Genomic DNA, 14,443 nt, shown 5'->3' on the forward strand with positions numbered 1-14,443 from the left:
TGGGGACGAGATGTGGTGTAGCGGCAAGCGGCACATGGTGGTCCTGGTTTGTCCTAACGCTGTCTCTAGTGACATGCAGCTAAAAGTCTAAAAGGGGGCGCCGACAAGAAGTCGCCAAGTCGCTTGTATTTTGGTACTCGTGAGTTGCAGATGTCAGTTTCTGCTATGCTCGCTGTTTTATTCCACGGGGAAGATTTGGGGGACTAAGGCGCAGGGCGTAACAGCTTGGCGGCGGACATGTCAAGTGGCCAGGAATAGGATCATCGATGCGCAGATAGAGTGCGCGCGGGACGATCAAGCGTTGACGGGTGGGTTCGGGGGCCCGTGAAGACGACATGACTCTGGACAATTGGTGAGAATAGAGAAGTTGAGTATCAATAGTACCAGTGTTCTTCAAACACACACAGTATTATTAGGTAAAGTACTCCGGGAAGGATTCAGAGTTTTGCGCGTACATGAACAGCCAGGGAAGAGTGAATTACAGAGCGATGCTGGTGTACTCAGAGTAGTAAAGATGATATAGACGTTTCGAAACGGCTGCACTGGCAAAGATGGGATGTTGTGAAGCTGTGTTCGTTTGGGACCAATGTAGACTCCTGCATCAATCGATACTTCAAAGTTTATGACTGAACAGAGGGACTAAGGCTGCGTACCTAAAGCTCGCAATGCGGATTTGTCCTAGTGAAGCCTTATAGAAAGTGTATCTACGATCCGGAATTCCAGAAATCAAGGCCGCGAACTCAGACTGGGCCCGCAAGGTCATGACAAGTCAACAAGAGTAAGCATATCGAGTGCCTGGGCGCACGCGATGCAAGTGATGTGTCCTCGAGGCTTCAGCGTTGCATTAGGGATGGATGTACTCAGGTACGGCGATCCAGCGGTTGCGTGCGGTCCAGTCACCGATGTCCAGCTGGGGTCGTTTCCTGCACGAGCTATTGTCCGCAGCTGATGTCTGGTCATTGACGGTCCTCGTAGAACTCGTAGTCGTAGTCGGACTTGGTAGCGATGCGGCAGAGGTACTTCTCCCGGGCCTGTCCTGGCGAGTTGACAGCGGACATGACTCCTGCAAGGGGCATGTAAACCGCCAGCATCGTCAGACAAATCCTGGGGGCATTTCGGGCTCGATGGATGGGATATCCCCTACGATTGGCGTGCCGAGGGCCGGCTCTGGTCTTGAAGTGGTACTATAACCCATCAATAGATGAAGGTTTTTCAACATCATCCCTTTTGGACGAGACTGGTCTCACAAGGCTCGAAGCGATGGGTTTTCCCCACAGTCCATTAACCTTTTGAAAGTGAAAGCGACGCGCCGGGCGGAGCAGGTAACTGATTTTTCTCAACGTCTTCTCATGTGACAGCGCTTGGCTCTGGAGAAGGGCCGAGAGCATCGAGTATTGCGGGGTGGTAATGCAGTAGCTTCCAATATTGTGCAGAAAAATAGGCAAGTCGCTGATGACAAGATGATCCCTGGAGGCAGACAGTAGACCCGGGTGACTCTCTCTCACCACAAGGTTACAATGAGCAGCATCACGGGTGAGAAACTTCGAAGGGGGCCGATGGTAGCCCAAGCTTACAGAACGCCATGTATGTCGCGTGGCTTAAGTTGACAGGTCGTACAGAGTCAATGCCCAGGGCCAGCCACTTCAAGGAACCTGACTATCTCATGGGAGACCTCTTTGTGAGCGCTTCGATGCCGTCATAGAAGAGTTCCAGACAGACGGGCCGGTCCAAGTTTCTGAGTCTAGTCAGCGCAGTAAAATGACATTGTAGGACATGAATGGTGAGAGGGAGATATTCATGGCCAAGAGTCAAGACATACCGGTAGTCACAAGCGCCTCGCCCATCTGGACCCTCTCCGTCCTCATCATCTCCCGCAGGAACAACTGCCATCCAACCAACGGCCACCAACGCACAACCACAGCCAGTGCCGCTGCGGGATCGGGTCGCAACGCGCCCAGCTCTGTGACGCGAACCCCATCAAAACATTTCTCTTTGAGCCCTTGCTGTGCACGCTGAAGGCATCTACCGCTGGTGGAGGGTGGACGGGCTTGAAACGGCGCTATGCCCGATCCTGAGCTACCCCGGCCTCTCCATGTCGGCTGTCCAGAACTTCTTTTGGTGACGGTACTACTTCTCTGCTGCTTCTTGAACATACCCTTGTCCCTGTTGTGTGTGCTCTTGGAAGTGAAATGATCCTTGCTGCTGCTCATCCGTGGAGGGGCGGCTTTGGTGGGGAAGAGAACACAAAGTGGCCAAGCCAGGGGCACAAGAGGCGAAAAAAGGGAACGGGGGGTCCTCGAAATAGGGAGAACAGCCGCCGGCGTCTTGTCTTGTTCCCCCTCCCCGATATTGGTACGGAATATTACACAGCAGTCCTTGGCCCCTTTGTGCACGAGACATTGGAACAAGACGGGGGAGTAAACTCCAAGAGCCACACAGAATGCATGCAGTACTCAGAGACCAAAGACCTCTCCGCAACTAGAGAACCAGTTATTCCGTCTTGTCTTTCACCTTGCTTCTTTTCATCTTTGACTGTTCAACCAGCTGCCCCATTCGGAGTAGAGTTGACTCCCTCTCTCTCTCTGAAAGACGGGACTGACCTTCGTTCTGTTTCCTCCAGCCACAGCATGGCTCGTAGATGAGCCGTTCGATGACATGTCTACAGTTTCCTTGGGGGCGGGCTGGCTGATCCTCCGCCTTCGCTTACTTTCCTCTCCCTGCACGTGGAGTCTCCTTTCTTTCCCCTAGAATCGACTGCCCAAATGGCCAGGTTCCTGCGTCCCATCATCAAGGCGAGGCCTCGAGGACCGACAGATCTCGCCCGAAAGATCATTTTCATGCGGGAAACGGAGGCGGTGCAGGGATCATGACAGTCCCTTGGGAAACTAAACCTTGGGCCGTTTACCTATTCCTGCATGCGATTCAATCAACCTCTCACCACCAGAACACCACCAACGGTGGATATACCCAGAACAAGGTCGACAGATCGCCAGGTTGAAGGGGGGCCCGGTGGTCCAACCCGGACTACTGGACTAGGGGCGGCTGTCGCATCGCATTGACTAACCCCCTGAACTGCTCCGGACAGGGCCTTTTCGTCCGAACTACTTGCGTATGCTTCTCTATTCTGCGTCTGTCTGTCACTCTCATTCTCTCACTCACCAACTCTCTCGCCTCGCCTCGCCTCGCGCGCACGTCGCTTGACTTACTCTGTCTGCTGCTGGCAATACCTCACAGCGTACCACCCCCCCATCCTAGCTCTGTTTGAAGCTATATCCCCTCCCAACCAATAGCGCCCCCCTCTGGATCCTTGTTTCATCGCATTTTTGTGCTCTGCCAGGATTACCTATCCAGCGCGGCAAGTCGGCTGGGCGAGGGGTGGTAGTAAAGAAAGAAGGACTAAGGTTAGCTGTTGTACTTGTTGGCTAGGTTTTTTGTCGAGCTCGGGCGGGCCACGGACGTCCAATATCCCCCCTTCTCACTCAATCATTCAGTTTCCCTTCCCCGGTCATACAACCCTACTGGCCCTGCTTGGCTGCCCAGAAGGCCGAGATCCAGTCGTTGAGTATCCGTACCTTTCTTTGACGGACGGCTCTTGGGGGTTGTGAACCGGGATCCAGGGCCTTGCTTTGCTTCAGACTGGGAGGAGGAGAGGTCCGACTGCCGCCGCCGCCACCATGGCGATAAATCGTCCGGCGAGGCAGGGGACTGCCCAAAAGGTAAGGTCAATATAAGACGATCATGTCGCCGTCAACCTCTTCTACGTTTGTGGTCCATCCCTTCCTCTGCTGTTGTCTCGACCTCACACCCTCGTCCTCCCATCGACGTTCTTTCCTTTTCGTTGCGTGTATCCAAAAGCCAAGAGGTGGGTTATTCTACCACACTCTGCTGTTGTCTCGACCTCACACCCTCGTCCTCCCATCGACGTTCTTTCCTTTTCGTTGCGTGTATCCAAAAGCCAAGAGGTGGGTTATTCTACCACACTCTGCTGTTTCGATTCGTTCCAAGTCACTCTTTGCACCAAGAAAAAAACCGAGCCTCGATCGGCCGTCACCCGCTGTTGTCACTTTTCAACCTTTCTCTGGTGAGTGTTGTACACCGTTGCTCTTCGATACCGGTCCCGTGGCTTGTCTCCTTCTTCCCTACACCCTCCCGAACCACCGGCCTATTGTCTCGGCTCTTAATATCAGTTCCTCTTGGCTTCTTGGGTTGGTGGCAACGGTATCTTCTACAAGAAGTACCGTGACGTGGGACCTGTCATCTGAGTCCGGGCCAGTCTGGGTCGAAGGGGGGCTCGCCGAGTGAAAGAGACCTTGTCTCGTCTGAAGGAGGAACAATAGGACATGATCCAGGCTTGTGATGCACAGCAGTCCTTTTAGTCACTGACAACAAGGCTGTTCGTGGAGAGCGGGCCGGTGCGAGTCGATTGTCAGTTAGTCACTGACACTCACGCGCCCTCCATACTTAAGGTGTGGATGGTTCGTGATGTCGATATCGAGGGTCATCAGCTTCTAGGCCCTATCACACTTTTCACATCACCCCGGCCTGGTACAAAGAAAACAAATATTTCAGTCTTTCCTTTCTTGAAACAACTTTCCTCGAGCAGTCTCGAGCTACTTCCACATCCCCTCGAAGTTGCGATTGGTTTGGAATTTTCTTCCTTCCATCATCATCAACACCTTCAACACCACTTACTTCAGTCGAGACTGAGAGCTAACCGCCAACCTTCTTCTCAGTCCTCACCTTCCTTACAACCATCCAAACACAAGAGAACCTCAAACAGCTGGCTGTGCTTCCTCGCAATGGGTTTCTCTACGGTCTTTACGGCCGCCGTCCTGGCCCTGCGCCTGTTCTCGGCGGACGTCCTCGCAGCTCCCGCGCCTGCTCCGGTTCCCCAGGCCGCTACTCCTGACGCTGCTGCCGGCTTCTGGGTCGCCTCGATTGAGCGCCGTGGTGTCTCCGCCTTTGGCGACGCCAACTATAAGATCTTCCGCAACGTTAAGGACTTTGGCGCGAAGGGTGATGGCTCTACCGACGACACTGTCGCCATTCAGGCTGGTATGTGATTTCCTTCTCTTGAAGCAAAAGAAAATAGTGTGCTAACCTCAGACCAGCTATGGACGAGGGAAACCGCTGCGGCTTTGGCTGTGACTCCCAGACTACCACTCCCGCTCTCGTCTACTTCCCCGCTGGCACCTACGTTGTCTCCAAGCCTATCGTCATGAAGTACTACACTCACATGGTTGGAGATGCCACTCAGCTTCCCACCATCAAGGCCGCTGCTAGCTTCACCGGTATGGCCGTCATCGATGCCAACCCGTACGACGACCAGGGTAACAACGCCCATACCAACCAGAACAGTACGTACTTGCTTGATATCCCAAACAACTTGTGATGTCCAGTTGCTAACTTTTCGTCCCTAGATTTCTGGAAGCTTGTCCGCAACTTCAACATTGACCTGACCGGCATGCCCTTCACCTCCGGTGCTGGCATCCACTGGCAGGTTGCCCAGGCTACCAGTCTCCAGAACATCGTCTTCAACATGCGCACCGATGGTGGCGACGCCAACGTCCAGCAGGGTATCTTCATCGACAACGGCTCTGGAGGTTTCATGACCGACCTGACCTTCAACGGAGGCAAGTACGGTGCCTTCATGGGCTCCCAGCAGTTCACTACCCGTAACATGACCTTCAACAACTGCAAGACGGCCGTCTACATGAACTGGAACTGGCTGTGGACCTTCCAGGACCTCAAGATCAACAACTGCGGCGTCGGCATCGACATGTCCAACGGTGGTGCCAGTGCTCAGACAGTCGGCTCCGTTCTCCTGCTCGACAGCGTCATTAGCAACACTCCTGTCGGCGTCTTGACTGCCTACAACCCTTCGTCTTCGTCCACCAACGGTAGCTTGATCCTTGACAACGTCGACATGACTTCCAACGTTCCCGCCGCCGTCCAGATCGTCGACACCAAGGCCACCGTGCTCGCTGGTAACCAAAAGATTGGATCCTTCGTCCAGGGCAAGACCTACACTGGCACTGCCGGTCAGGGTAAGGCTGTCCAGGCTGCCCAGGATGCTATTGTCAAGCCCGCTGGTCTTCTCGCTTCCGATGGCAAGGTTGTTACCCGCAGCAAGCCTCAGTACGCCAATGTCCCTGCTAGCTCTTTCCTCAGCGCTAAGGCCAACGGCTGCAAGGGTGACGGTAAGAGTGATGATACCGCTGCCATCCAGGCCCTGTTCAACAAGGCCGGCCCCAACGACATTGTCTACTTTGACCACGGTGCCTACATCATCTCCGACACGATCGAGGTTCCCAAGGACATCAAGATCACTGGCGAGGTCTGGCCTCTTCTCATGGCCAACGGTGCCGCTTTCAAGGACCAGGCCAATCCCAAGGTCATGCTTCGCATCGGTAAGGCCGGCGACGTTGGTACCTTTGAGATGAGCGATATCATCGTCCAGACCCAGGGCCCCCAGGCTGGTGCCATCCTCATGGAGTACAACATTGCTGGCTCTACCCCTGGCGCCGCTGGCCTCTGGGATGTTCACTTCCGCATTGGAGGCAGCGCTGGAACCCAGCTTCAGTCCGACAAGTGCGCCAAGAACCCCAACGTCACCACGACCGCCAACCCTGAGTGCATCGGTGCCTACCTTCTCACCCACATGACGGCCCAGTCTTCTGGCTACTTTGAGAACACCTGGTGGTGGGTTGCCGACCACGAGCTCGATCTCCCCGACCGCAAGGCCCAGATCAACATCTACAACGGCCGTGGTGTTCTCTGCGAGGCTACCAAGGGCACCTGGTTCTGGGGTACCGCCTCCGAGCACAGCGTTCTCTACAACTACCAGTTCAACAACGCCTCCAACGTCTACATGGCTCATATCCAGACCGAGACGGCCTACTTCCAGGGTAACCCCGACGCCAAGACGCCCTTCACGGTCAACAACGCCATTCTCGACCCCAACTTTGAGACCTTCTGCACCGGCCAGAGTGACAAGTGCGCTCGTACCTGGGGTGTCCGCGCCATCAACTCCAAGGACATTCTCATCTACGGTGCCGGCCTGTACAGCTTCTTCAACAATTACGACCAGGTCTGCGTTGGTGAGAACAACTGCCAGGACCACATGGTCTCTCTCGAGAACTCGGATGTCAAGTTCTTTGGTCTCAGCACCAAGGCGGCCATCAACATGGTTACGGTCAACGGCAAGGGCGCTGCGCTCGACACTGACAACCGCAACAACTTCTGCGCCACTGTGGCCATGTTCCAGGCTCCCCTCTAGGAGAGGGCCAACATCAAGTGGTACAGTGTCGAGGCGGTTGCTGGATCCCTCTAGAAGAGAGTTACCGTGCTCCGAGAGGAGCGCCGTTACCCGCACGAGGTTTTAACGATCCCGTACGCTCCAAAGTACACGGGTGCCTACGTGCCGGGTGAAGCTTTCCCTATTCCCAAGGGTATTACCGACCACCACGTCCGTCACCATGTCCATCACCACAACCACCAGCCTACTGGCGAGCACGTCCGCGAGCTTCGCTTCTAGGATGGTGGTTGTGTTTACTTTCTTCTAGATGTAGTCGTCCGCCCCAGTGGTGCGTCGCTACATGTTCTTAACACACCCCTTTTTTATGCTATGGGATTTGGCAGGAGGCATACTTGCATCAAGGGAGTTTACGGTTTCTAGAAAACGGGATTAGGCCGTGGATCGTGAGAACACGAAGGTTTTTACGGCGGGATTGACATTCTTGTTTTGCCTCAAGGGCATTTTGATACCATTCAACGAAACAAAGTTTAACCAAGTTATCTCGTTCTTGAAGTAGCCTGTGTGACTGATTTGTAAAGTTTGATGCTCTTATGAAGCCAACTAACAACCAAAGCGTCATGACCTAGTCATAATCCAGTAATTGCCTCCCGCTTTCCTTTGGTGTCTTTCGAGTTCTCTCGCAATGTGTCCTCACCTTGTAATCCTCACCTTGGCTTCTCGGTGTGAGGCGGCGAGTGACCTTCACCGAGAAAGAAAGGCGATGATTCGCCGATCGGCGTTTCCCAATGGCCGACTGCGCGCGTTCAGCCCCCATGATCCACTCAGGGTACGTAGTGCCTTTCTATGGTACCGCGGTACCTCACTTGATGTGGCAGCAACGTCATACTCTGTGCATCGATTTCTTCCAATTCCAAGCTCTGGCGCCATTCCTCCCGCCGATTTAAGAGACCATCGTCACTCACGATCCAGCTCATTCCCAGCTTCCTTTGCCCTTTATGCGATAACAAACACTCCGAACTTCCTCTCTCACACACCCAAGACCATCACGATGGACACGCCACCAGCAGTAAACCTGCGGTCCAAGACCAGGCGGGCACTTGACGACCTCAACGGTGCAACCACGTCGCCGCCCTCAACAACCCTCAAGACAACGAGAAACAGCCCCTACCTGCCCACACCAATCGAGACGATCGTTCTGGCTGCTTTCCCCGTCATCCTCTTCTTCGGCACCGTCTTCTCGCTTCTCTCCCCCGACGTTCGCTCGTCGGAATACGACCCCGCAGCTCAGGCCCATGTACAAGATTCCGAGCCGTCGTACTTTGCGCGCAAGTCGAACCTGTTCAACGTCATATTCGTTAAGCGAGGCTGGTTCTGGATCACGGCCGCCTTCTTCGGCTTCATCCTTACGCACCCCGCGACTGCGCAAGCAACCGCGCGCGTACAGGGCACTCTACGATGGGCGCTGGTCACGACCTGGTGGTTCTTCGTCACGCAATGGTTCTTTGGTCCGGCTCTCATTGACCGAGGCTTCCGCTGGACGGGCGGAAAGTGCGAGATTATTGAAGAGAAGGTCGAGATGGGTGAAGGAGATGCCAAGGAAGTCTTCACAGCGGTCGCATGTAAGGCATCTGGCGGACGCTGGCGCGGCGGTCATGACATCTCTGGACACGTCTTCCTCCTGGTTCTTGGTACCGGCTTCTTATTGTCCGAGGTCGGGTGGGTGGTTATGCGCTGGAGAGGCTCAAGAAGAGAAGAACGCAGCGTTGTCATGACGGATGGTGCTACAAAGACCGCAACAGTCGAGGCGCAAGGTTTGAAGGGAGAGCCCGTCCCTGGTGATGCTTTGGGCTTAGGAGGCAAGTTTGCCGCTGCCATTATCGCTCTGAGCTCCTGGATGCTCCTCATGACTGCCATCTACTTCCACACATGGTTTGAAAAGGTACAGTATCAAATTTCTCGCCCTTGTACAACATCGCTAACGTATAATTTAGGTCACCGGTCTCATGACCGCTTTTGCTGCGTTGTATGGCGTCTACGTTCTCCCTCGATTCATTCCTGCTATCCGCCAAGTCGTTGGTCTGCCTGGTATATAGGCAAGTCGGTATATCATATAGAAGAAAACCAAAAATAGGCACTGATGCCAGATAATACAAGAAAATACATTCCACTCGAAAATTGCTCGGACATTGTTCCCGATTCGCCGGCCGGTCCATGGATACCTCAACTCGGCGAGTGAATCGCAAGGTTCCCAAATCTAACGTAATCAAACGGCCAGACTACTCTTAGATCTGTTCTTAGGCTGCGTTTTTCCAAATGAAATGAATGTGTCGCTATGGTTACTGGTCTTTCGGTGTAGACCTTGGTCGGTGAGAAACTCGGTGAAGGAGGTGAGGGAGGTGAATGTGGGGGTCCCAGGTGGGGTTCCTGGGGTGTACGTAGCTCCCAGTCCCGTCCCTTCCCAAAGTGACCTCATCCTCTTCGTCTTCCTCTTCCTCTTCCCAACGTTATCCCATCGACTGCTGCAAGGCGACAGTACAATGGTCTCCAGCTTTTCTCCAAATTCTCCGAGATATGAATTTTTTAACTTGCGGATATAGTGGAAATAAATCGGAATAACGCCTGATTAGTTCTTCCCCCGCACTCGGATGTACTGTCGCCTTGCAGCAGTCGATGGGATAGCAACAACAAATTTACTCCAGTCCCTCTGACCCGTACCAGATAGACCAATGTCTCCAATAAAGGCCCCGGTTAACCTGCCGGAGCTTGTCAAAGCAGCATTCAATAAGGCTCGCTCCAATGGCGACCTGACCTATTATGCAACTCAGGTCACAGTGCTCAACGCCAACTCAACCCCAGTGAGTCTGTCTGCATTGCATCACATATCCCTGGCATGAACTCCAACTGAAACTCGATTTACTCTTCCGCGCAGTTCCAACTCCGCTTCTCCCCCGCCTTGGCGAACAAGCCGGTCGCCCAGAAGCCCAAGAAGACCGATGAGCCACGCAAGCCTTTTGATCCCTTTGAAAGTCCCGAGAAGGGCCCGCTGTTCATCGCCGAAATTCCATCGTCGTCGGGCCATAACTTGGTGCTGAACAAGTTCGCCATTGTTCCTGAGCACTTCATTCTAGCCACCAAGGAGTTTAAGCAACAGACCGATCTCCTGGAGCGCGACGATTTGGCAGCAACGTACTCTTGTATAGAGGCTTACAGACAGTACGGCGAACAACATCAGGGGCATAACAGCGGGCTATATGCCTTCTTCAACAGCGGCTCGCACTCGGGTGCAAGTCAGCCTCATCGGCACATCCAGCTGCTTCCAGTGGCGCGGATGATGGACGGTTTACCCGACGGCGCGCGATGGGATGTGCTAGCAAAACAGCTTGGCCCGCAGCACGTCTCCGGGCTGCCGTTCTTAACCTTTGCGGAGACGATCCATCGAGACATGTCCCCGGATGAGCTTCACGGCATCTATCTATCACTTTTCAAGTCGGCGGTTGATGCAGTGGAATCTCACATCGGCGCTGAGAACGACTCTGGGAATGGCGGCGCGCGCATCAGCTATAACCTTGCCATGACGAGCGACCGGTTGGCGGTACTGCCACGACTTGCCGAGGGCGCGGCCATCTTCAAAGACGGTACGGCCGTAGGAAATCTTGCTCTCAACGGCACCGTCTTGGCGGGAACGGCCTTGGTCAAAAACGAGGCCGAATGGGATGCGCTAAGGTCAGGAGGTGACGGTGACGGCGTCCAATTACTCGAAGTTTTATTGAAAATCGGCGTTCCAAAGGATAGCGGCGGAAGCCACACAAAAAAGCTGTGAAGGCACCATACACATCATGCACGTCCTTGGAGAAAGGGAGGAGGGGGCAAACACACATTGCAGATGCGATGCAAGCAAACATTGGCCCAGCGGCAGGACTCTAACTAATAGAAAGCAAACATGATAAGTCAGCCGCATCCCACTCGATACCGAGATCTCCATACGAATACAACCACCAATGGTCTACCATCAATCGACATGTCACTTGTCAAAAATTACCATTTCGCTGTCCACATCACATCGTTGCCCCAAGAATCAAAGCCGATCGCATCGTCCCGTGCCTTCTCGGACTATACCCGCACACTCTATGCAACCGAATCCATCACTCCATTGCGCCGTATACACCCATCTGGTGCCCCGAAGCACCCATCATGAGCTCGTCCCATTTCTTGCGACAAGTAGCGTTGCCAAAGAGATAGGAGCCGCCGTTCCTTTGGATGTATTCGGCGACTTGCTTCCAGGGGATCTTGGTGGAGGCGGGATCGCTACCCTTGGCAAACTTGCGGACGGCTCTCTGGAGCAGGTGGACCTGCGAGTTATAAGGTCAGCTGGTGCCAAGAAATAGAAATCATGAGGAAGAATGGCAAGCAATAACTCACGTCCTTATCAGTCCACTCAGGCTTACGAACCCGTGCCTCCTTGCTCTTGGTGAGAGTGCGATAACGTCCACGAAGAGTCGACTCAGCCTCGCTAAAGTTTCCCTTGGCCCGGATCTCGCGGTACGTCAGGCCCTCTTGCTTGGCCTTCAGCAGGTATTCGTCCTTGGCTGAACGCTCTGCGAGATCAAGCGTAGAAGGTTGGGCCCGACAGGGCTTGGGCTGTTTTGGCCGGAGCTCAGTCTTGTGCATAGATGGGACAGGCTTGCGAACTGGAGATGCTCTACGACGTGAGGAAGAGGAACTGCTATCATCGGCTCGCGATGAGCGTGGCTTCTCGGGGAGCTCTTTTCTGGGCCTGGACATCATGATCTGCTGGGTGAGTGGCTGATCTTTGACTCCCCTGAAGCTACCATGGCTGCTCATTGCCGCCTGTTGGCTCTCCACCTGTTGCTGATGCTCAACGAGCTGCTCCTGTGGAGTAGGGAAGAAGAGGATGGAGTTTGGCTCGGAGAAAGGGGGCGGTGATTGGGGAGCTGCCTTGATGCCGTTGAAGTCTTCAGGTACCATGGATGAAGAGGCGAAGGGTGAGTTGGCATACTCGAACTGGTCTGAAGGACTGGTAATGATGGTGCTGCCGTCTGCCGAGTTGAAGGAAGAGGAGTCGAGCAAGGTAGGAGGGGCACCCGCAGAAGAGAAGCTGCCAAAACTAGTGCCTGGATCCGATGCTGTGAAGACGGGAGAGGAGGTGGACATGCCGTGGCATAAGGTGTTGGAAGTCGACAATGGAAGACCATCAATAGGCGAGATATCGTATTGATACGGCATCGGGGCGAACATGGACTGGACATCAGTCGTATCGGCCACCCCAAAGGGCTGCCACGTTTGACTTTGATCCATGACTTGTCTTCTGCCGTTCAAAGAACTATCAAGCCGTTGCATTCTGGCAAAGAAGATGCCATGATCATGGTCAGCGTACGGGCTGCCCGCGGTGCCAGCTAGGTATCTGTTCCGAAGCTGTTGAGCCTAAGGCAAGAGGATGAAAGTCAGCAATATTCTTGATCACATCTCACATGATGATGAGTATGATTATGATGATGTTGATGAGTGTTGATTGTTGAGCGAACGGGAGAAAAGGGGAAAGAAGAAAATTCAACAGCCAACGCACCTCGAAACTGTCTTGGATACCGTCTGGAATGACGGCCAAAGACCAGTCCTCACTCGCCATGGCGCCCGGTTGCTGGGTGGATCTGAAGGTGAAAGAATTCTTGTGATTGTTGCGTGCGAACAGCTTCCTCTGGCGTCGGGTGTTGGAGCGTTGCTGTGCCTTGACTTTCATCTCCTGCTCAAAGGCAAAGATGTCCGAGCTATGGAAGCCCCAAGGGGCAGCGACCTTAAACATCTTGAACGAAAGAGGCTGCCCGTCAGACAGACAGACCGTCGGGCTGGGCGAGGAAGCGAAGCTGAAAGGAAGCCGAATGTCTCACCGCTTCTTCTGCTGAAAGTTCTATCAGTGTCTTCTGTGCGAGTTCAGGTTTCCGACTCGCATGCAACGATGTCGTCTTCCGGCTGTGCGTTGAGGAAGAATAAGGTTGTGGGCGATTGATTTCGGCGATCAGTGAAGAATTTTAGAGCGGCCGACGCGAGATGCAAGTGTAAGATCCCGTTGGGTGTTTCCACGGATGTCTACAAGAGCAGGATGTGGTGTTCGCTCCGACGGGAGAAGAGCGGTATAGGGGATGATCCGCGGATACCAGCGGGAGCGGTGGCGAGATGAACCAGTTCTCTCTCGTGGCTGGCCGTCAGGGATGAAGACGTTTTGGCTCTTTGATGCCGATGGCCAACGAGTAGACGGGTGGAACTGTCCAGTCACTCGTGGCAGATATCAATAGGAGGAGAAGGAGGAGAAGGCTCGAGCACAGGAGTCAGGAAATAAGGATGAAGGCTTGTGAAGCAATAAACATTAATGACCACGAGGCGAGGTATATTCGGTGAACAGGAATCAGCCAATGTGACGAAGACTGACTGTTGGGATAAGAATGATGAAAGAAGAGTGATTGACTATAGACACCGGCTCAGACCATCGTCGGTTTGACGGGAGGAAGGCCTCTTCAAGTACAAAGTCGAATTTCGGCTGTCCTTCCCGCAGACCCAGGGTTTGGTTTCATTCGAGAGATGTTACGGGATATTGAAAGCGCTTTTCGACTACTGATGATCCCGTTCCCTCTCGAGGATCTCACCCCAGAAGAGCCTCATACATGAGGTCTCCTTTACCTTTTGGGTATCGTGCGTATCCGAAGCCGCTTTATTTGTCCAGGCCGGCTTCGAGCCGTCCCCGTCAACACTGATGATCATACTGCCACGGGCATCCCATCTAGGTATGGAACGTCAAGAACACCCTCGATATTCTACTAAGCCCCGTTCAAATCTGTCAGAATTCAGCCTCTTTCGAAGTGTCCCCCACCAAACTGCAGGGTATCATCGTACTTCTCGGGCGGTGCCTACGGCCCGGGTACATCTTCGGCGCGAAGATGGCAGGATGGGTTGTATTTGTGTGTGGGCTCAGGGATCAGGACAGCCCGTGTGCTCATCTGCAGACGGGTGGCTTGGATTGCACCCATTGGGGCTCGATCGCGCATCACCATGTTGCGAAGTCCCACTTTCATCGTCAGCGATTTGGAACCGCCTTTGCTACCGGGTACCGACTTGTGCATCAACAGTTATACCCTGGCTGGCATCCCAGTAGGATCGCCCCCGTGGAAAACGCCA

The 14,443-nt window shown here is 53.9% G+C and overlaps 4 protein-coding genes across 4 annotated transcripts; 2 read left to right on the top strand and 2 right to left on the bottom strand.

The window, feature by feature from the left end:
- Window positions 1-956: 956 nt before the first annotated feature.
- Window positions 957-2,210, bottom strand: CABS01_11173 (uncharacterized protein; the record flags this gene model as incomplete). Its single annotated transcript, XM_060544528.1, has 2 exons — window positions 957-1,063; window positions 1,820-2,210. The coding sequence occupies 2 exons, from the start codon at window positions 2,208-2,210 to the stop codon at window positions 957-959; spliced, it is 498 nt and encodes a 165-aa protein (XP_060397776.1).
- Window positions 2,211-4,799: 2,589 nt separating this feature from the next.
- CABS01_11174 (glucan 1,3-beta-glucosidase) lies at window positions 4,800-7,279 on the top strand (the record flags this gene model as incomplete). The annotated part of the gene is made up of 3 exons (XM_060544529.1): window positions 4,800-5,055; window positions 5,112-5,357; window positions 5,421-7,279. The coding sequence occupies 3 exons, from the start codon at window positions 4,800-4,802 to the stop codon at window positions 7,277-7,279; spliced, it is 2,361 nt and encodes a 786-aa protein (XP_060397777.1).
- A 1,027-nt stretch (window positions 7,280-8,306) lies between these two features.
- CABS01_11175 (inositol phospholipid synthesis protein Scs3p) lies at window positions 8,307-11,078 on the top strand (the record flags this gene model as incomplete). Its single annotated transcript, XM_060544530.1, has 4 exons — window positions 8,307-9,197; window positions 9,250-9,343; window positions 9,977-10,113; window positions 10,188-11,078. 4 exons carry the CDS (start codon window positions 8,307-8,309, stop codon window positions 11,076-11,078), a joined length of 2,013 nt encoding a protein of 670 aa, XP_060397778.1.
- Window positions 11,079-11,400: 322 nt separating this feature from the next.
- CABS01_11176 (uncharacterized protein) lies at window positions 11,401-13,076 on the bottom strand (the record flags this gene model as incomplete). The annotated part of the gene is made up of 3 exons (XM_060544531.1): window positions 11,401-11,607; window positions 11,678-12,700; window positions 12,843-13,076. The coding sequence occupies 3 exons, from the start codon at window positions 13,074-13,076 to the stop codon at window positions 11,401-11,403; spliced, it is 1,464 nt and encodes a 487-aa protein (XP_060397779.1).
- Window positions 13,077-14,443: the final 1,367 nt, after the last annotated feature.

Source organism: Colletotrichum abscissum (genome assembly GCF_030869225.1).
Source record: "Colletotrichum abscissum strain IMI 504890 chromosome Unknown Scaffold_30.1, whole genome shotgun sequence".
NCBI classification, from domain to species: domain Eukaryota; kingdom Fungi; phylum Ascomycota; class Sordariomycetes; order Glomerellales; family Glomerellaceae; genus Colletotrichum; species Colletotrichum abscissum.